The following is a 21,694-nucleotide window of genomic DNA, read 5'->3' on the forward strand; positions in this document are numbered from 1 at the left end:
TTCTTAATGATAAATCTATATGTTTTGTAATTATGTGAAAATAAAAATAGAAATAAACAAATAAAATTCCAAATAAGTATAATTCTTATTTAAATTCGAACAAACTGACAAGACAATAATATTCAATAGGAAAACCAGCAAAAATAAGAGCGAAAATTGCGAAGTTCTACCACGATTACGTTCTACCAAGTAAATATTAGTATAAACTATAACACATCCATATTGGATGTTCTACCGCGTAACTTCAGAGTAGTTTAAGTCAAAGGAAAATCAATGTCAACCTGCGAAACACTAAAATGATTCAGTAGTAAATCTAATAATTTTAGATTGAATCCCTCCTCTAATGCAGATGAATCAATAATGTTTTTATTTAAGTCATCGTTTAATCGCAAAAAAATATTATAGAAACTCCAAATAATTTCTTTGGAAAGTGATCAAATGTCAACCTGAATACCTTTCCCTTTTATATTAGATATACATCAGAAATACAGACAGTGAAATTAAGGTCTTGTGCGAGTTAGGCTAAGTTGATGCTAAACCAAATGGGAGATTGTTTGGGTTTTTTTGCACTGCACACATTTTGACATTTATCAACACGTATCGACACATCACTACATTATCGGCACAACTTAGAATTTCCCTCATTTAGAACGCAACTTAGCCTAACTCGCACACGACCTAAGTTACGTGTTGATAAATGTCAAAATGTGTGCAGTGCAAAAAAACCCAAACAATCTCCCATTTGGTTTAGCATCAACTTAGCCTAACTCGCACAAGACCTTAATTTCACTGTCTGTATTTCTGATGTATATCTAATATAAAACGGAAAGGTATTCAGACTAAGATCTAGTATAAATCATCATCTAGTATAAGCACAGTTTTAACAGAACTTAGCCAATATGACATACTCAGGTAACAAAATGGAGTATCAGGTATTCTATCTCAAAAGAATTACTCAACAATCGTGTAGTTTGAAACCGTATAATTGGAGAGAAGGTACCCATTTTGTTTGAAACTCATGTCCCTTAGAGGTTACATATATATATATGTAAAAAAGAAAAGATTTTTTGCTTAATTTATAGTAATGTAAAAATAAATTTAATTAATTAAATTTTATTGAAATTATTACATTCTTTATATATAATACAATATACTTTATTGATTAAAGTTATATAGATTTACAATTTAATATTAATAATAATAATAATTACGGCACGGCACGCTTACTCCTTTGAGCACAACGACGAAAAACGTTTTGTATTTTTTCCTTTTTTTATCTATTTCTTTATACAGGGTTGCCATGATCGAATATACTACAGAAATTAATCAAAAAATATAATAAATTTACTTAATTATTTATTAAATCTTGTAATCTTGCACTTGTAGTTGTAAAATTTATTTACTAACAATTAAATATAAGAAATATATCCAAACATCCCACTGATATACTCGAAAAAACTGTACTCAATACTCAATACTCGAAACAACTATAGGGTCAGTCAAAAATTTAATTACTTAAGCCGTGTGCGAGTTCGAGTAAATTGAGGTAAAGTAAATTGTAATTTCCTAGGGATTTTTGCACTGGACTTATGTAAATATTTATATATATATTTATTCCACTTATTCATTACTTTTGGTTCAAATTTCTTAAATTTATTTATTTATTTATATAAAGAGGTTTTCGAACAGAAGTGAAACAACAACAAAAATTTATTTTTTAAATTATTTATTAATTGAATTTTTGGCTGACCATACAGCTGTTTCGAGTATTGCCAAATACCCTTCATCAGTGGTCTTGGAAATAATTCTTGTATTTAATTATTCGTAAATAATTATTTTTGAGACTGCAAGTACCAGGAATCGAACTCGGGTCCTGCCAAATGTGAAGCTCAGAATCAGCGCACCTTAACCAACTGATCCAAAGCCGTACTTGACTTTTTTGTTCGTATATTTTTGCTGGAGTTTTGTTATTAACAATTTTACTTGCTGTATTTATATATTAGAATTTATTAATTATTTATTAAACATCTTATAAAATTTTCACAGATTAGGTGTTACTAATTTACCTAATTTTTATCTAATTTACCCTACTCCAAATTCTGGTAAATATCAACATTCGCTACCATACCGACATAATTTACTATTTCCCTTAATTTACTATCAATTTACTTAAACTCACACACGGCATTGAAAATAAAAAAAAAATTGTTGTGAATTCAAAACTTTTCAGAAACCCCTTTCATTTAAAAAGTTTCTATTTAGGACGTGTGCGAGTTAGGCTAAGTTGCGTTATAAATGAGGGAAATTCTAAGTTGTGCCGATAATATAGTGATGTGTCGATACATGTTGATAAATGGCTAAATGTGTGCAGTGCAAAAAATACCAAGAAAAAGTCCCATTTTGTTTAGCATCAACTTAGCCTAACTCAGCCTTAGAAAATAATATTTTGTCAAAATTAACTTCATAATCAAACTAAATATAAATTCTTTAATTATATTATACATGAAAAGGAAATGTCTGCTCGGTGAACAAATATATTATACCCACCATATACCCACCATCAAGTCAATACATAAAACTTAAGTAAATATTTTCTAATCCCGTCTTTATCGATTCATCGTTGTAATTTCTGCTATTTGCAGTGGTTGTTAGGACACATATTCCAAATCTTTTTTTCCACTGTCTCTTAAAGCAGATGATGCTAGGACATCTCCCACCTCCCTTTCCTTTCCTATTTGCCACTGGCATAACACCCACAAACATTCTTGCTATAGGGCAGGTCAGTTTGCCTAATCACACTTTACACACACACACATTTCCTTCCTTAACGTCTATCTTCTTCCTACTGTACTCGTTGCTCGTTGCTCGGTGCTACGTATCAAACCATTTGTGTGATTTGCCTGAGATTCACTCGATGCGCACAAACAGACAACAGCACTGCGCTTCGCTTCGCTTCAGTTCGCTACATTCGTTGCCACTCGCTGATACTCGCTGCTGGGGCTGCGCTCCTATTCGAATTTCAAGTTTGACGGTTTTATGAGCGTCATTACTTCGACACTTTTTATGTGTGGTGGCACAATCCACAATCGATGGCAACCGCCACAGCACACATCACGCAGCGCACATAAGAGCCGCACAACAAACACAAAAATGTTTCCGAAGAATTTCTGCTTAATTTTTCACTTCAATTAATTTTGGAACGTGCGTCCGTAATTTTGTGACAATGTAATTTACTCAAAATTTATTTATTTATTTTTTATTTAAATTTTGGATTTTTGGCGCATTTCTTGTACAAATTTTTTGTTTGGAGCCCAGCCCACATTCGGAGTCTTTGAGTAGAATTTCTGATTTTCTGTTAGTGAAATATGCGGAGCGTGACGAGGATTGCAAATGTTATAGTTTTTATATATATTAGTTCCAATAGATCCTATGAGGAGTAAAGGGGCCACAAATATTGTAGTTTTAATATAAAGTAATTTCTAAATAATATTTTCTATGATTATATTTTATTTGAATAATTTAGTACCTTAATGACAAACGACCCATTTTTCCATAGAGAAAAGGTTTCATGGTGAAGAAAAAAATTTAACTACTTTAATTTTCTTTTAATTAAGTTAATTTTTGGCTGACAATACAGTTATTTTGAATATTACCAAATATTTATCACTAGTGGTATTAAAAAATATTTTTAGGTTTTATAGTCCGTACATTATTTTTGGAAATTATAATATTAAAATTGAACTTGTCTAAATGAGAACGGTGGTTAGTCCAGGGTTCTCCCTTAAATTGTATAATTATTTTTTTTTTTAAATTGTTTGATATTTTATTGAAACAGTTAATATATAGCATTTTTATGAAAGGGAGTGTACAGACGGGAGTCAATGGGTACGTGGGAAACAGATTGACCACAAACTAATAGAATTATTCTCTAAAGTAGAATATATACCTACATATATGTATATAAATACTTATATTCCTGCTATTAATACATTATTAATTTCAATATTAGTTTACAGTTAATGGGTTTTGTTATAGCAGTATATTAGTGTCCCGATTCTGGTAAAAAAGACAGCTTGTGATTCAATCGCTACCTGACAAATAATAGAAATAAATATTCTAGCAAAATATTTCATTTTGACCAAACCATTTGATTGCAACAATTTATGACTTAAAGACGTTACTCGCTATTCAGAAGAATAATTTGAGTATCTCTGATTGAAATCCCCACTGAGCAATTATTTTCAAGTTTTAAGCCACATAAAAATACGACTACACCATTTGGGTGACGTAAGGCCACTGATAAGTATGAAAGATTGTCCATACACATGAAGTAGAAAGTATAATGATTTAGCTAGAATTATTTGCTTTGTTAGGACTAAAAAATCGGCAATCATTGTCGATATAATCCATAAAAGGGTTTCAGGTAAACTAAATAGAAAGATTCATTTCACTGCTAACATTTAAGGTCATTGAACCTATTAAAACCACCTCTTAGGAATGAATTGAGATTTCCACAGCAAAGCGGAAACTTCATTCCAGTAATCAGGAGAGTAGATAGACTTAATACGGTACTTAGGTGACTTAGGTTCATCTAAGCCAACAAACATATAAGGACACAATCGTGCTTTATGAATTTATACAGCTATATTAAAACACGCTTTTAATCCGATCCTTTCACCAATGTTGTTTTTCAGATTATTCTAAGATAGGGATTTGAGAATTAGTAGAGACCTAATTTAATCAAAAAAAAAAAAACAATTTTACTTGATGAAAGTTTATTTGTTAAGGAGTGTTGTTTAAGGAGTGTTCAGAAGTTTATTTGTTAAGGAGTGGAGTTCTGATCAGATTATTTCATGGTTCACAATATTTACTGTACTCAGAAAGACTTTTCAAAGATGGGTTGATTTTTCGAGTATTTTTGGAGTTAAGAAAACGATTAGATTGGAATTGTTTAATCAACAACACTAGCTGCTTTGTTGATTGAAAAAAGTTAGTTGCTGAAAAATATATTCCAGTATGAGAGGAGCCGGAATACCGTCTTATGGCTTCTATCAGATATGTTTATATGATTGTATTGTAAGTAGCCTAAGATTAATATGATAGTGTTATTTATATTTATAAATTGTATAATTAGAGTGATTATTTTCCCGTGAGCTTTGTAGTTGTATGGAGACTATAAATATATCATTGAGAAACGTTTCTAGACTGGACACTCTCTGTGCTATTGCGTGGTTGTATAGCATTCGGTGTAAACTAAGTTGGTAGAATAAGGAAATTTTCAAATGAGTGCATCTAAACAGTAGAAATGCTCCTAAGTGGTTTTAGTCTGGTTTAGAGACAATTGAAGTTAAATAAAGGACCTTATCTCGCTTTACCGTAATGAAGGTTCGTTCACTACTTACGTTTGAATATAACTAAATAAACGTTATATAAAGATGATCAATAAATAAATATAAAGTATCAAAAATATTGGTTAAAACTTGAAGAATATTTTTTTTATACACTAAGGATGATAGCATATCTATTACTCTCGGTATATATATGGGATGAAAGTGAATTTTTAAGTAAGCTAACATTTGTAAGTCAAATGAGTATACTTAAAGTGTTTAGAATATTCGATACTTAAGATCGCTATCACAAATCATTATGATTTCTAATTCCACAAGAAATTTAAAAAAATCAAGTCATTTTTATTAACCTTTATTTAAAATTATTAAATTACTAAAATATAAAAATTTTAACTACCTTAAGCGTTATCACAAACACTGATATAAATATATTATAATTATAAGCTTTTATAGTATAAAACACATCATTCATTTGTGTAAAAAATTGTAATTAGTATGAAATATTGAATTATATTTATTATATTTAAAGCGCAAATTAAAATGTATAAAATATAATTTATATATTACACAAATTTGACAGTTGTCAGTAATTGTATACTTAATATTACTTGTGTTTAGACTAAACTTGGCATTTAGAATTTGTTAACAATTAATAGAAAACTCTGCAACAAGTACCAATAAGTATTGCATTTTAATGTCCATTAAACACTACATTACTTAAGCCTTTACATGTGTCGTCCTTTTTAGTATTGGAATCAAAAAAAATATTAACACAATATAACAAAGCAAAAACCATGCAAAATATAGTATGAAATACAGTACATAAAAAAATAAATTAACAAATTTTGCTAAAATTAAATATTAAAATAACTTAAAAATAAAGTTTTGTAAAACTATTTCTTGCTATTAATTATAGAGTCCATCAGTGCACCGTAGAGCTCGGAACGAAGTGAAATTTTATCGAATTTTGTCGATTGATATTTAGAGTAAACAGCTTTTAACTTAGCGTTCGGAGCATTTTTTGCTATAGCAGCGATCTTCATAGTTATTGGACGTAAATCAGTTGCACTATAGCGTGAGTAATGACGTAAAGTTGGAGTCCAATGTGCGTCATTAAAACCAGTTGCTGCTCTTGCATTTCCGTTGAGTAAATGTAGTGCTAAGAATAACGAGGCTGCAGCAACCTACAAAAGCGCTCAATTAATTTAAGTCCAGATTATTTTAAAAAAAAGCATACCTGAGATGGCTTATACGCTGCCATATTATAATCAACTAAAACTAGTTCTAGAAAGTACTTAGACATTGTATGATGTCTATCTTCAGCTTTGGCTGCTTTTGAAAACCGACGCAAAAAATGTATTGGCAATGGTCGCGATAAATCGCAGTTGATTGCTTGAAAGATTTTTAACTCCATTTGTAAAATCTGTTTAGCTGTGTACGTATTATCGGTAGTGTATATCAAATCACTTAAAGGAGGAGGATACAATTCTTCAAACTTAGTAGCAATAAACAAAGCTGTTACTCCTACAAGTTGTAACTCTGAACGTTTTGTATCCTTAACATTTTGCAAATAACGATCAATGATAGCTACCGTCATTTGAAATGTTTCAGGTATTAGATGTATTTGATAATGTACTTCATTTATCCAATCCATAAGTATTGCACGCATTTTTGGAAAGACTTCCTTTTGACCTTCAAGATGATTTTCGGTAATAGCCAATTTGTCCTCCAGAGAATACAGATAATCATAAATTTCGTTAACATAATCAGAAATAAGTATTAATGTATTTGCATCGTTTGCATCTATATCTTCGATGGCACTAATCAGTTTGCTGGAATGCGATAGAGGTTTAAGTAATGCACAGTGTCGTGAAGCAATCTTTTCATTTCCTCGTGTTTGTTTTGTTGCGGTCTCAGCAATACTTTCCACATCTCCATTTGTTTGCTGTGCTTGTACTATAGCTGTTGGCTTGCTATTTTGGTTTATTACTTTGTTTGTATCACGCAAAATAGTTGATTTCATTTTATTCAGTGATATTTGCGATAACTGACTATCTTCTCCACGTAATCTAGGCACAATGGAAACTGTTTGGGTTTTTTCAACATCCGTTGTTTTTATTTTGGCAACTAAAATTAAATGTATAAGAATACTTCAGGATTAAAAAAGTATGTGTCAATACCTTCCAACTTTTGTTGTTTATTTTCCACCGCTTTTGTTGCCAACGTCTTGACTTTTTGCTCTGCAGGCACATTGATACCCAAACGTACAGAATTTGAACGGGTTACAACTTTTCGTTGGTCTATAACATTGTTTTCTAACTCAGCTGCGTTGTTTGTAGAACTGGCTGTAGTTTTCTTCCAACGACTATCAACACGTGCTTTGGTGCCGCGTAGGGCAGCCTGTAGCTTAGCATTTGTAGTATTGCTTGAATTAAATTGAAATAATTAAAATATTAATACTTTACATAAAATGAATGTAATTATTTGAAGTATAACGCACCTTTTTTGTACAGCATCCTTCCCAGAATTGGGGCGCAATACTGCACGATTCTGCAGATCACCTAAAGCAGCGCGCTTCATTTTTTCAGCGGCTGGTTGAACCTTTTTACTTCTGTTGTACTTTTCTGCATCATTCTGTAAAACAATATATAACTTCTACTTTAGACATTTCTTTTTTTATTTTTATTTATTATTTCTTATTGCACAATAACGAAATGAATATTAGAAAAATTGTCCCGCAAGTACCAAAACAAAATTATGCGCATATAAACGGGATTTATAGCTGCAAACATAATGGCGTCGCCATCACTTTGGCTATTAAACAAAATTGCGCTTACCTCGTCGACTGTAATTTTTGATATTCCTACAAGTGCATCCATTATATTGTTTTTTAATCAAATTAATATGTAATGTTAGACAAAGTTTTTTATCACCAAAACTAGTATAGATTATATAAAACTGAAACTAAATGTTAAAACGAAAAACATATACACCCCTATCGATGCTCACTCCGCCGTTGCAAATATTTTTTTGAAGCAAATAGTTCAAAATGTTCGCCGCGCTTATATTCTTCGTTAAATATTTTGTGTTTAAATGACATACTTCGCTTTATTTGTATTGACAGTTGGTAATAAAGTATGATTGCAATAACTATAAAACTGTAGAGTATTTCAAGGAATTGCTTCATTCGTATTCAGTTTGCATAAAAATTATTTCGTTAATATATTTAAATGAATTCATAGAAATTGATAATATTGAATGAATAAAAACAAATTAATAACATAAGCTATTATAAAACAATATAGTAATAAAATTTAGAATCAAGAAATATTTTTATTTTATTCAATATCTCTATGGTTGTCGCTTATGATTTCTTTCTAATATAACAAAAAAATTATGTGTAAACATTAACAAAAAAAATGGCCAAAACTCCAAGTGAGAATAAGAACAAATTTTATGTCTTATAATAAATAAATCCACTTTAAATAGAAAAGGCGTTAATATTAAAGTAATTTTTAAAATCCAAAAAAAGTTTTATGAGTGAATCTCTGGGCTAACTATACAGTTGTTCCGAATATTACCAGACATCTATTAACAGTAGTCCTTGGATCACAAAATGTAGCAGGAAAAAATAAATTTTACCATATAAAATAAACGTCAAATGACATGAACTTAATTATACGCCTTTTCGGTTGGTCCCAAGTTTAGCAAAAAATAGCAAATTACTGGTCTATACTGGCCGATATGTACCAGTATAGACCTATATTACTATACTATACTACTTCGGCTAGTATAGGTATATTGACCCAACACATCAGCCAATAAAAATAAAAGTGTTACCAACGCGGAATAAACGAACTATTGTGAACCTTCATTGGAAATTTGCTATTTGCCAAAACATAACACTTGACAGATTGCACCAGTGATGCCAATGTCGCACGTAGCCAATATAGCCCAGCATGCATTTTGTACCACACTTGCGAGCCACCGAAAACGCCTCATGATACAAATAAAAAGTCAAATCAACACCTATTTTAGGTGAACGTTTGTGTTATATGAGTTGATAATATATAATAAACAATAAATAAAGTATAAATATTACGCTTTTCCTGTTTAATTCCCGTGCTCGTCCCATTGTAAAATCTCTCACAACTGAATACTTTATATTGAACGAATTTATTGATTATATGATTTTATGTTTTTAATGAATGATAGTAGATTTGAAAAAAAAAAAAACTAATTTTAAAATGCACACTCGATGTTTTTAAATTCACATATGCTTACTGTTCCGACTTTTACGTATATTATACAAAAAAAAATTATATGTCGAAACGGCTCTGAGAACACTTTTCAAGGTGCTATGTTACATCCACGGTGCCACGAATAACATCCTCAGCGACCTTAAGATCAATGGCGTAACTACATTTTTTAGGCCTGTAAGCAAATTCTAACTCTTTTTATACTCTTTACACGAAAAATGTGAAAAGGGTATATAAGGTTTGTCAAGATTTTCGTAACGCAGTAAAGGAAACATCGGAAATACCATTAAGTATATATCAGTACAGTATATATATACTTTTTCAGTTCAAACTACTCTCTCAGCTTTTGAACTCTTCGAATGAAACTTTACACACATACTTAAATGGTGACAACCATTTGATTTGATTCAAATTGGACGTCTATTTCTTGTAGCTGTGATATAAACTTAACAATCCGATATGAGGTTTCTCCGTTTTTAATAAAGGTATTCAAATGGAATTTGGTGTATACAGTACTGATATTTGCAAAAGACAACGTACAAAATTATTTTCAAATGGGTTTAAATCTAGATATAGCTTCCATATAAACTCTCGATTAAGACACATACCTTTCTTAGAAAAACTGTTTTATTTTATAAATAGGTTTAATATTTTATTTGAAGTACATACATATTATGTACTTTAAATTTAAAACCTACGTATCTTTTATAAAATGCAATATGAAAAGTCTTAAAGTCTTGTCTTTCAAATTAGGTTCTCGAGCTGAGGTCAATATTTTGGAGTATTTGTGTTTGCCATTGGCGCCACGAAGCTGTTTCAGTAGGATAAGGGGAACTGCTGTATTCGTCAGCAAGTGCATCCTATTGAGCAAAGAACTGCGATCTGGATTGGAGTAGGTGTTTTACGACGAATTTTGGGCAGCCGGTGATCTGGCATTATTACTTTATTGATATATAAATATAATTAATTTTTATAGATTAACGAAAATTAAAACTGTTAATTAATAGAATGTCACACACTTATTAAGTTATATCAATATATCACGTTAAAAGCCCAATATATTTGCGAGGACATACTTATCTATATACATAAAAGAAAGTCGTGTTAGTTACACCACTCATAACTCAAGAACGGCTGAACCGATTTTAATTATCTTTGATTTGTTGGAATCGTCTCCGCTCCGAATAGCAGAATACATTATAAAATATTGGAAAAATCCACTAATTTTAGCAAAAATAATAAATTTGTAAATGCTGTTTCAAACTGTTGACAGTTAGACAGTTTGATTTCTTTTAAAATTTTTTTTTCAAATATTTCAAATATTTCAAATTTCAAATTTCAAATATAATAAATTCAAATATAATAAATAAATATTGTTACCAATATATGAAGTGAAAGTATCGATTTGTTTGTTTTACGCGAGTGTTAAATATTAATAATGCCGCCACCCAGAAAGTCTAATCTTTCTCAACAAAGCCGTAATGCAATTAGGCATCGAACCATTACGCATGCATCCACTGAAGAAGAACGAGAAATCGTACGAGAAAGGAGCCTCATTGGTATGAATTCGGCCAGATCAAATAGATGATATCATATGTGCCGAGATTCCTAATCGCGAAACCGATACTGGCCTATATGATGTTATAATTACAAACATGATTCATGGTCCGTGTGGCGCCATCAACCAAGAATCACCATACATGACCGATGGCAAGTGCTCCAAACGGTATCCACGAAAATTCACGGCGGAGACCCTCACTGGCAACGATGGTATCCACTGTATCGGCGACGATCACCCAGCGATAAAGGTCGAACTTTCAAAATGAAAGTGAAAGGAAAGGATTTCGTGGCTGATAACAGTTGGATTGTTCCATATTCGCCACTTCTATCTAAAACATTCAAGACACATTGCAATGTTGAGTATTGCAATTCCGTGAAGTCCATCAAATACATCTGTAAATATGTTACGAAAGGCAGCGATATGGCAGTTTTTGGCATCCAAACCTCAAATACCAACGATGAAATTACGCGGCATCAAGTTGGTAGATATGTGAACTGCAATGAAGCGATTTGGCGTATATTCGCATTCCCTATTCACGAACGTCATCCCACTGTTTTACATTTGGCTGTACATCTAGAAAATGGTCAACGAGTATATTTTACCCAGTCGAATGCTGCTCAACGAGCTGAAACACCTACAGAGACAACATTAACCAGTTTCTTTGTGATTTGCCAAAGCGATCCGTTTGCACGGACGTTGCTTTACTCGGGAATGCCACGTTATTATACTTGGAATGCTTCATTGAAGAAATTTCAACGTCGGAAGCAAGGCGATGTAGTTCCTGGTCATCCGGGTGTTCGCTCTACTAATGCTCTTGGTCGCATTTACACAGTTCATCCGAAGAATGATGAATGCTTCTATCTGCGGTTGTTACTGGTAAATGTTCGTGGGCCACCATCATTTAAATCACTACGAACTGTTAATGGTATAGAGTGGCCAACGTTTCGTGCTGGATGTCAAGAGCTTAATTTGCTTGAAAATGATACTCATTGGGACACGACAACCGCTGAAGCAATTGTTTCTGCATCTCCAAGTCAGATACGCGCATTATTTGCTATAATAATTTCGACATGCTTCCCATCGAATCCACGTGATCTGTGGAACAAATATAAGGATAACATGTCAGAAGACATTTTACATAGAATTCGTGTCAGTTCAAGAAATCCCGATCTTGAGGTGAATGATGAAATGCATAATCAGGCTTTGCTCTTGATCGAAGACATATGTTACCATACCTGCGGTAGTTTGTTGGTCAGATTAGGAATGCCAGCTCCTGATCGTGGAATAAATAACGCATTTAATTGAGAAATGGAACGTGAACGTGAATATGATCGACATGAATTAGACCAATCAGTTCAAACTAATGTACCTCTATTGAATCCGCAACAGAAGGAAGTTTAACATTAATGAAAGCGATTGATGAAGAAAATGGTGGCTTTTTTTCCTGAACGCCCCCGGTGGGACTGGTAAAACATTCCTCATGTCATTAATTTTGGCCCCTGTTCGCGCGATATTCCGACATTGCGGTAGCAGTTGCTTCTTCTGGAATAGCGGCTACATTGTTAGAAGGATGCCGTACGGCTCATTCAGCGTTAAAATTGCCGTTAAACTTTCAAACTACCGAGCAACCGATATGTAATATTGCGAAGCATTCTGCAATGGCTAAAGTTTTAGTAGCATCTAAAATCATCATCTGGGACGAATGCACAATGGCGCACAAACGCGCATTAGAAGCACTTGACAGAATATTGAAAGATCTCCGCAATGACTCGAGATGTTTTAGAGGCGCAATGATTTTACTGTCTGACGATTTTCGCCAAACACTCCCAGTCATTCCAAAATCGACTGCTGCCGACGAAATAAATGCTTGCCTTAAATCATCAAATCTTTGGCGCTATGTGAAGAAACTTCAGCTGGTAACAAACATGAGAGTTGCATTGGTCAACGATACATCTGCTGAAGAGTTCTCCAAGCAATTGCTGTTAATCGGAAATGGCCGTGTGAATCGAGCGGAATAATTGCATTTCCTTCAAATTTTTGCAATTTCGTCTCATCAAAAGACGAACTCATCAATGAAGTATTTCCGAACATCATTGATAATTATAAAAATAAAAAATGGTTGAGTGAGCGAGCAATTTTGGCAGCTAAGAACAAAGATGTGAATGACTTAAACTTTGTAATTCAAAATCAAATCGTTGGTACTCTGCATACATTCAAATCTATTGAGTGTGTAACAAACGAAGAAGAAGCTACCAACTATCCAACTGAATTTTTGAACTCCTTGGATGTGCCTGCCTAACCACCGCACAATTTACAATTAAAGATTGGTTCGGTAGTCATTATGCTTCGAAATCTAAACCAACCAAAACTATGCAATGGAACGCGTTTAGTGATAACAAAACTGATGGCCAATGTGATTCACGCAATGATACTCAAAGGAAAATTCAAAAGTGATGAAGTTCTCATTCCGAAGATTCCAATGATCTCAATCGTTATGCCCTTTGAGTTTAAACGAATTCAATTTCTTATTCGGCTTGCATTCGCTATGACTATAAATAAATCACAAGGCCAATCCTTTAGTTTTTCACATGGTCAATTGTACGTGGCATGTTCACGTGTAGGCAAACCATCTGCTTTATTTGTTCTTGCGCCTGATAAAAAAACAAAAAATATCGGACATCACAAGGTTCTTTATTGAAGAGAATCAATCGGAGTGCAACCCATAGGTTCTTGCTGACAGACCATTAAAATAATTAATTATATATCAATCTCCTAATAAACTATTGAATACAATAAAGTTTTTGTATTCATTTTATTACGTTAATAAATTTCTAAATTTAGTTTACCTATAATTTAATATAACATTTATTGACTGTTACGCGGTACGAAGTTCGCGGGGTCACCTAGTATTCTTTATAAAAAACGAATGTTATAATATATTCAAGTTGTTCATAATTTTTGAAATTTTTGGTGCATAAATTCATAAATTATAACAAATACATATTAGTAGACTATTTAATAAATAGACTAGTGGCAAAAATAGTTGTGTCATCGGCTCTCTCAGACGACCACTTTCAGGAGCTTCGCATATATTTGGACAGACTTCTAATGCCACAATCTCGATAATACTACAGTAATTGCTGTAATGTTCTGAAATCTCTGGTCCTCTGGCCGATGCAATGGTTTCTTCGGTCCAACGTTGAGTGTTTAAGTGCAAAATATCTACAATTAAGAAAAAAAAAACAATTTGAATTTAAACACAAAAACTTAATCTATTGTTTTTATATGATTTATATTAACTAATTAATTAATTACTATATAGTACTATATATTATATTTTCAATTAAAGTATAAAGTCCTCTCCATCATTAACTGAATTTATTTGCGAAGTAAACAACCCTTTCACTCTACTTACGCATACTGTTTATGCTTAGCTCAGCTCAGAAACATACAATGAGAGATCTAGTGGTGATATATTATATAAAAAATTTTAACAAATAAACTTATGACTTTATTTTACAATGTAAAATAGCTAACGATGTAAATATCTAGTTTTACTTAGTTAAGTTTACTCCGATATTCAACTGGAAATGTTGTTATTATGGAAGTAAGTTAAGTCAAGGTTTCTTTCTTTCTATTCTATAAATAATAAATAAATAATGTGTAATAAGTACGGGTAATACTGACAATGGAAATGCAAGGTAGTAATGTACTTAATTAGAATACATGCAGGGTTATTAATAAGTGAGACCATTTCAGTTCCGTGCTGTTTATAAACATAAATAAACTATTTAAATAATATATGCTGATTAGGTTATTAATATATCGTATATTTAAAATATTTCTTGACAGATCTATAAGGTTAGACCTTACAGAATATCAATTCCTTACGTTGAGAGGAATTGAAAACAAAATCATTGTTTTATTGGCTTTTATTTGAAATTTCTAAAACACTAAAATCTTAATTAATAAAAACTATCACTAATATTAATATAAATACATTCAGTTTTCAAACTTAAAATATTAACTAAAATTAGTAGTAAGAATTATAAATTTATTTGTTTCAAATAGTTAAGTTAAACGTAGCATATTTGGTATTCAAAAATTGCAAGAGAAAATATATACTCCCAGGGAACAAAACAAATTATTCAGAATAGCAAACTTGGGAACAGGGAACAAACTCCCATTCCCATGCGATTCAGAATAGGCCTGACAATTTTTACAGTATTCAGATATAACAACAGTCAATGGTTTTGCTTATACCATAACTTGATGTTTAAAAATTTGTGTATAATTAATGTGAGGTTTTGGAATAAGCAAGTATAAATCATGCATTTTAGATTCAACAAACAAAACATAATATTGTCACTCATTTTCATGGTTCTTAATTTTAAACTAAATTTATATTAAAATAAAACAATATAACAACGCAATAACTATGCAAGATATAAGGCGAGATAAATGTAAATTAAAAAATATAACAATTTGTGCTGAAAAATATATATTAGTTACGGAAAACTATTCCTTGCTATTAATGATAGAGTCCATTAGTGCACCGTAGAGCTCGGAACGAAGTGAAATTTTATCGAACTTTGATAATTGATATTTAGAGTAAACAGCTTTTAACTTAGCGTTCGGAGCATTTCTTGCTATAGCAGCGATCTTCATAGTTATTGGACGTAAATCAGTTGCACTATAGCGTGAGTAATGACGTAAAGTTGGAGTCCAATGTGCGTCATTAAAACCAGTTGCTGCATTTGCATTTCCGTTGAGCAAATGTAGTGTTAAAAATACCGAGGCTGCAGCAACCTAGAAAAGAAATATATAAATTTGGTTTAGACTATTAAAAAATATTTAACATACCTTAGATGGCTTATACGCTGCCATATTATAATCAACTAAAATTAGTTCTAGAAAGTACTTAGACATTGTATGATGTCTATCTGTAGCTTTAGCTGCTTTTGAAAGCCGACGCAAGAAATGTATTGGCAATGGTCGCGATAAATTGCAATTGATTGTTTTGAAAATTTTTCTCTCCATTTGTAGAATCTGTTTAGCTGTGTACGTATTATCGGTGATGTATATAAAATCTACTAAAGAAGATGGAAAGATTTCCTCATACTTGGTAGCAAGGAACAAAGCTGTTACTCCTACTAGTTGTAACTCTGAACGTTTTGTATCATTAACTTCTTGTAAATATCGATCAATAATAGTTACTGCCATTTGAAATGTCTCAGGTACGAGGTGGAATTGCAAATGTACTTCGTTTATCCAATCTACGAGTACAGCACGCATATTTGGAGTAACGTCCTGTTGATTTCCAAGATGATTTTCAGTTATAGCGAAACTATCTTCCAAACTGTACAGATAATCATAAATTTCGTTAACATAATTTGATATTAGTATTAATATATTTGCATCCGTCGCATCAATGTCTTCGATGACACTTATTATTTTGGTAGAATGTAAGAAAGGTTTAAATAATTCGTAGTATCGCGAAGTAATGTTGCTGGTTATTGGGCCTTGTCTGGCTGTGGTACCAACAGAAACAGTTTCTATAAGTTTATGTGTTTGTTGGGCGTGAACTATAGCTGTTGGTTTACATTTTTCTTTGTTAGCATCACACAAAATGGCTGCTTTTATTTTATTCAGTGATATTTGCGATAACTGACTATCTTCTCCACGTAATCTAGGCACAATGGAAACTGTTTGGGTTTTTTCAACATCCGTTGTTTTTATTTTGGCAACTAAAATTAAATGTATAAGAATACTTCAGGATTAAAAAAGTAGGTATCAATACCTTCCAACTTTTGTGGTTTATTTTCTACCGCTTTTGTGGACAACGTCTTGACTTTTTGCTCTACTGCCTGTAGAGCATTGATACCCAAACGTACAGAATTTGAATGGGTTACAACTTTTCGTTGGTCTATAACATTATTTTCTAACTCAGCTGCGTTGTTTGTAGAACTGGCTGTAGTTTTCTTCCAACGACTATCAACGCGTGCTTTGGTGCCGCGTAGGGCAGCCTGCAGCTTTGCATTTGCAGTACTGCTTGAATTAAATTAAAATAATTAAAATATTTATACTCTATATAAAATAAATGTAATTATTTGAAATATAACGCACCTTTTTTGTACAGCATCCTTCCCAGAATTGGGCCGCAATACTGCACGATTCTGCAGATCACCTAAAGCAGCGCGCTTTATTCTTTCAGCGGCTGGTTGAACCTTTTTGCTTCTGTTGTACTTTTCTGCATCATTCTGTAAAACAATATATAAATTCTACTTTAGTCATTTCTTTTATTTTTTATATTCGTTTTTATACAATAACAAAATGAATATTAGAAAAATTGTGCCGCAAGTACCAAAACAAAATTATGCGCATATAAACGGGATTTATTGGTGCAAACATAATGGCGTCGCTATCACTTTGGCTATTAAACAAAATTGAGCTTACCTCGTCGACTCTAATTTTTGATACTCCCACAAGTGCATCCATTTTATTGTTTTTTAATCGATTTAATATGAATTTTTTTAACAAAATTACTTTATTTTCGACACAATGCCGGATCTTACGACTTCAATAAAAAAAAAAAGTTCAAAAATATGAACTATTTGGCACCAAAGTTTTTAATTTACTTTTTTTCTATCGACTTCGACTTTGCCTTTTCAAATCTTTTTGGAAGCAAAAAGTTCAAAATGTTCGTCGCGCTTATATTCTTCGTTAAATTTCATATGTTCACTTGACATATTTCGCTCAGTCATTAAATGACACTTGATAATGGAACTGCCATATTCAAATTTGATTTTAATAATAATAAATAATTTATATATATACCTTGCTTACACAAGTGATTTACTTGAGTAACTGTTAAATAAAAGTTACTCAAGTCTGAGTAACATACTCTTATAGTATGTTAACATTACAGACCAGTTAATTTAATGAGAGTCACTAATGATTTTTAATTAACCATGCTTTTGTGCTTTAGAAGATTATATCATTAAAGATTACGATTATATCATTGAAAATTACACTGAAAATGTCGAATGTAACCCTTAAAAATGATCAAAATTTGAAATATTTGTCATGTTTTATATGTAAAATGTAAATATTTAATAAAATGTTCGTTTTTTTTAAATGAACATGTAATAGATATATATTAAATATAAATAAATGATTTAATTTATCAATTATATATATAATTTTTTTTGTTTTTATTTATTTCAAGAGGATAGCAATGAGAATTCAAAAAGTCAATGACAAATTGAAATACGTATTAGTATTTAATAAAATTTTTTGTTTTCATAAATTAAATTCTCAATAGATATATAGAGAAAAGATATGTTTTTCATTGTTTTTTAATAACTATTAATTTTTTTTGATGAATGTATATCATCGTTTTCGGTATACACTTATTGGTTTATTCATGTTGTGAACAATTTCATAAACGTTATACTTATATTAAATTGTTTGCATATTTTACGCTTTGTATGCTGAATTAATTAATTTTTGCTAACGATACAAAACTAAATATCATCTGCTTATAATTGAAATGTAAATAAAGGAACGCTCTCTTAGAACTTTTACAGAAATTTCTGACACATAGAAATTCTTCCACATGCAATAATCAACTTATACCAATGAAAACGATCAAGTCTTAATTTGATTAACGAAATACCTTCCAATACCTTTTGTTAGTTTAGCTGCAGTGGAAACATGATATTATTTTTAGAACTTAATGCTCTGAATTAAGAAATGAAAGAATATTCAAAGCAGAGTTGAGTATTTTTTATACCAAGATAGTAATTATTTTGTTGTTTATCAATAAATCGGTTTATCCAAATTATTGTGGTCATATATATTTCACACATTATGATTAGCTAAGGTAATTAAATCATATTTAATAACTACGAATAATTAAGGTAATATATAGATAACAGTTTCATCACTAAATAACATAATATTGTAAAAAGAATATAATGATAAGAATATAATGACTAGAATTAAGAAATTTATACATAATTAAACAAATTTCGCTATATATATGTAATTATGCTCTCATCCAGAGCATTACATGTCTAGTTTAATTTTTGGCATGGATAGTGTAACAACCGCTAGGTTTCAAACGGATTTTAATATTTTTATTTTAATCATCTTTGCTTGTCTAATAGCATATTACTATTGTCACCATTAAAGCGGTTTACTTAATTTAGATTGCTAATGAAGTTGATTAAACGTAGGAAGAACTTTCGTGCTTTCCAACTTATACCATGTTTCCACTAAGGTCATTTAGGCAGTATTACTCATTAGCTAATTACATTAAGAACTAGTTTTACAATCCGGTTCTGAATTCCATCAGTTTTGAAACAGAACCCACATTCATTTTGTGTAGTTGAATCGAATCGTGAAGAAAATTACTGCTTTCGCACTTACATCCGCAAATGCAGTTGAAAATTAATGAATTACAAGACGAATCATCGAAGGTTGGCTTTTAGATAAACATCAGTAAAACTGAAGTAATGCGTATAAAAACCAAAAACTCAACTCACATTACAATCAATGCGTATCACATCGTAGAAACCGAGAGCTTTACTTACTTAGGGAGTATTCTATTGGTGGATGGGGGTGCGAAAAAGGACATCAATAGCCGCATTCAAAAAGTGCGAGTATCATTTGCTAGGTTGTGAGTCCATAATATACGTATCAACACTTTACGCATGCGTCAAATCGGTGTACCTATATGGATCGAAAACCTGGCTTGTTAACTCCGAAATCGAAGGAAGATTGCAATCATTTATCAATCGATGATTGCGCAAGATATTAGGCATGTGGTGGCCTAGAATGTTTTAAATGAAGACTTATAGAGAATAACACACCAATCGAACGTAAACTGCGAGATAAGAAGAAATAAGTATGGTTTGATTGGACACATACTGCGTAAGCTTTATGAAGTTATCGCGCTGCACTTACCTGGAACCCCTAGGAGACTAGGCGTAGAGGCAGACCAGCAATGAATGACCTGAAGAAGGTTGAGAACGAGTTGAGAGCAATAGCACAAAATAGAAACCAGTAGAAAATTTTGTAGACTCCTTAGGTTCCTAATGGAGTATAGAAATAATAAAAGTAATAAAAATAAAACAATGTATAAACGTTGTTGTTTATACTGCTTAGTGATTAGTTTTATTTTTATTAATATAAACACAGATAGACACAGTTAGTGCTATACTATATATTAGATGGAGCTCATTACTTAAGCTAAAAATTGCTCATCTACGAACTTTTACATTTATCAAATTTTAACTTATATGATAGCTACACCTAAATTTGAACTGATCAATAGGATTTGTTGGAAATATGTATGTCCAATTTCCAAAAATATGTATGTATGTAATTCAATTTAGTAATTGATTCATCAGATTCACTGATATACACTAGGACTTCCAAATTTCATCAGTTCGAGTAGAAAAAAAAGGCTCCAAATATACAATAACATAAACGGAATGGTCATTGGCAAGCTACATTAATGACAGAGCTTCAGCCCTTGTAAAACTCAGATACTTGCTTAGGAGGTCAAAGAGGACGAGTGGTTTGATGTAATAAATGTAAAATTGACACGACAATATTTAACGTAAAGCATTGTTTCCATATGTAATATAATATAGTTCTAGATAAGATTAAAATTGCAATAAAAAATTATTAAAAAAAACGATATCTTAATTAAAATTGGTATTAAAGATACTACCTGGAGGCCATTTTAAGTCAATTAATCTTACTGCCTTTAACTAAATATTTGATGATGCGATACATATCAAGAAAAGTTTGAACAACTGATACTGAAGATACATAAGTGTTTGAAGTACTTCGATGCTATAAAGCAGATGTCACAACTAAGAATAATAAAATTATCATTTAATTATTATAATTTTTATTTAAAAATATCAGTCCATAGTGCAAATAAGATTCCAGAGATAAAAACTGAATGTAATCACACGTCAAAACTTCACTCTCAGTATATTGTCAATGAAAAAAACCTCGTATTACATATGCAACATCATTGTTTTCTGTTAAAATTTAGACTCACTCCGCACCATTAATTCAATCTCAAAAATTGAAAGAATAAAGTTTACGGACATTTATTCTAAGTGTTGTTCCGAAGTACTGAAGATTTATGTTATAACATCGACGTTCGCTAGAAACATTTGTTTCCTTATCAAATCACAAAAATGTTTAAAATAGCGCTAGAGTGGCTAATTATGCGAAAATAAATTTTAAGTGTTCATTTCAGTATCTACAAGTAGAACGCGGATAAATATAAGAACGGATATCCTCTGATGAATACAATGATCAGTGTCAAGATTTTACATATCAGTGCACAGAATCCACAAAAAAGTGGCAGAAATTTGCTTCGAAATTAAATTATGGATTTCCACTTGCGGCAAACGGAGAAGAGAAACGCACTAGTATCTGTGCGGTTCGCTACTTCTAGTCTCATTTCTAATTAAGAATTCACAAGTTTTTTCGAAAAT

General features: G+C 31.5%; 1 protein-coding gene across 5 annotated transcripts; it reads right to left on the reverse strand.

Annotated features, from left to right (window-relative positions):
- Positions 1–6,020: 6,020 nt before the first annotated feature.
- Positions 6,021–17,946, reverse strand: LOC119673821 (G2/mitotic-specific cyclin-B-like). Of its 5 annotated transcripts, XM_038084891.1 has the most exons (6): positions 17,625–17,946; positions 17,295–17,428; positions 16,969–17,216; positions 16,032–16,915; positions 15,681–15,977; positions 14,022–14,390 (listed from the first exon to the last, which is right to left on the reverse strand). In XM_038084891.1, the coding sequence occupies exons 1-5, from the start codon at positions 17,664–17,666 to the stop codon at positions 15,687–15,689; spliced, it is 1,599 nt and encodes a 532-aa protein (XP_037940819.1). In that variant the 5' UTR covers positions 17,667–17,946; the 3' UTR covers positions 14,022–14,390; positions 15,681–15,686. The 5 variants fall into 5 exon arrangements, with proteins under 5 accessions (XP_037940817.1, XP_037940820.1, XP_037940816.1 ...); XM_038084889.1 differs by lacking the exons at positions 14,022–14,390; positions 15,681–15,977; positions 16,032–16,915; positions 16,969–17,216; positions 17,295–17,428 and adding exons at positions 6,021–6,532; positions 6,586–7,475; positions 7,529–7,773; positions 7,849–7,982 and having other exon boundaries at positions 17,625–17,925; XM_038084892.1 differs by lacking the exons at positions 14,022–14,390; positions 15,681–15,977; positions 16,032–16,915; ... (1 more) ...; positions 17,295–17,428; positions 17,625–17,946 and adding exons at positions 6,021–6,532; positions 6,586–7,475; positions 7,529–7,773; positions 7,849–7,982; positions 9,451–9,544.
- Between the last annotated feature and the right edge of the window lie 3,748 nt (positions 17,947–21,694).

This window comes from Teleopsis dalmanni, chromosome 2 (genome assembly GCF_002237135.1).
Source record: "Teleopsis dalmanni isolate 2A chromosome 2, ASM223713v2, whole genome shotgun sequence".
In the NCBI taxonomy this organism is placed as follows: Eukaryota; Metazoa; Arthropoda; class Insecta; order Diptera; family Diopsidae; genus Teleopsis; species Teleopsis dalmanni.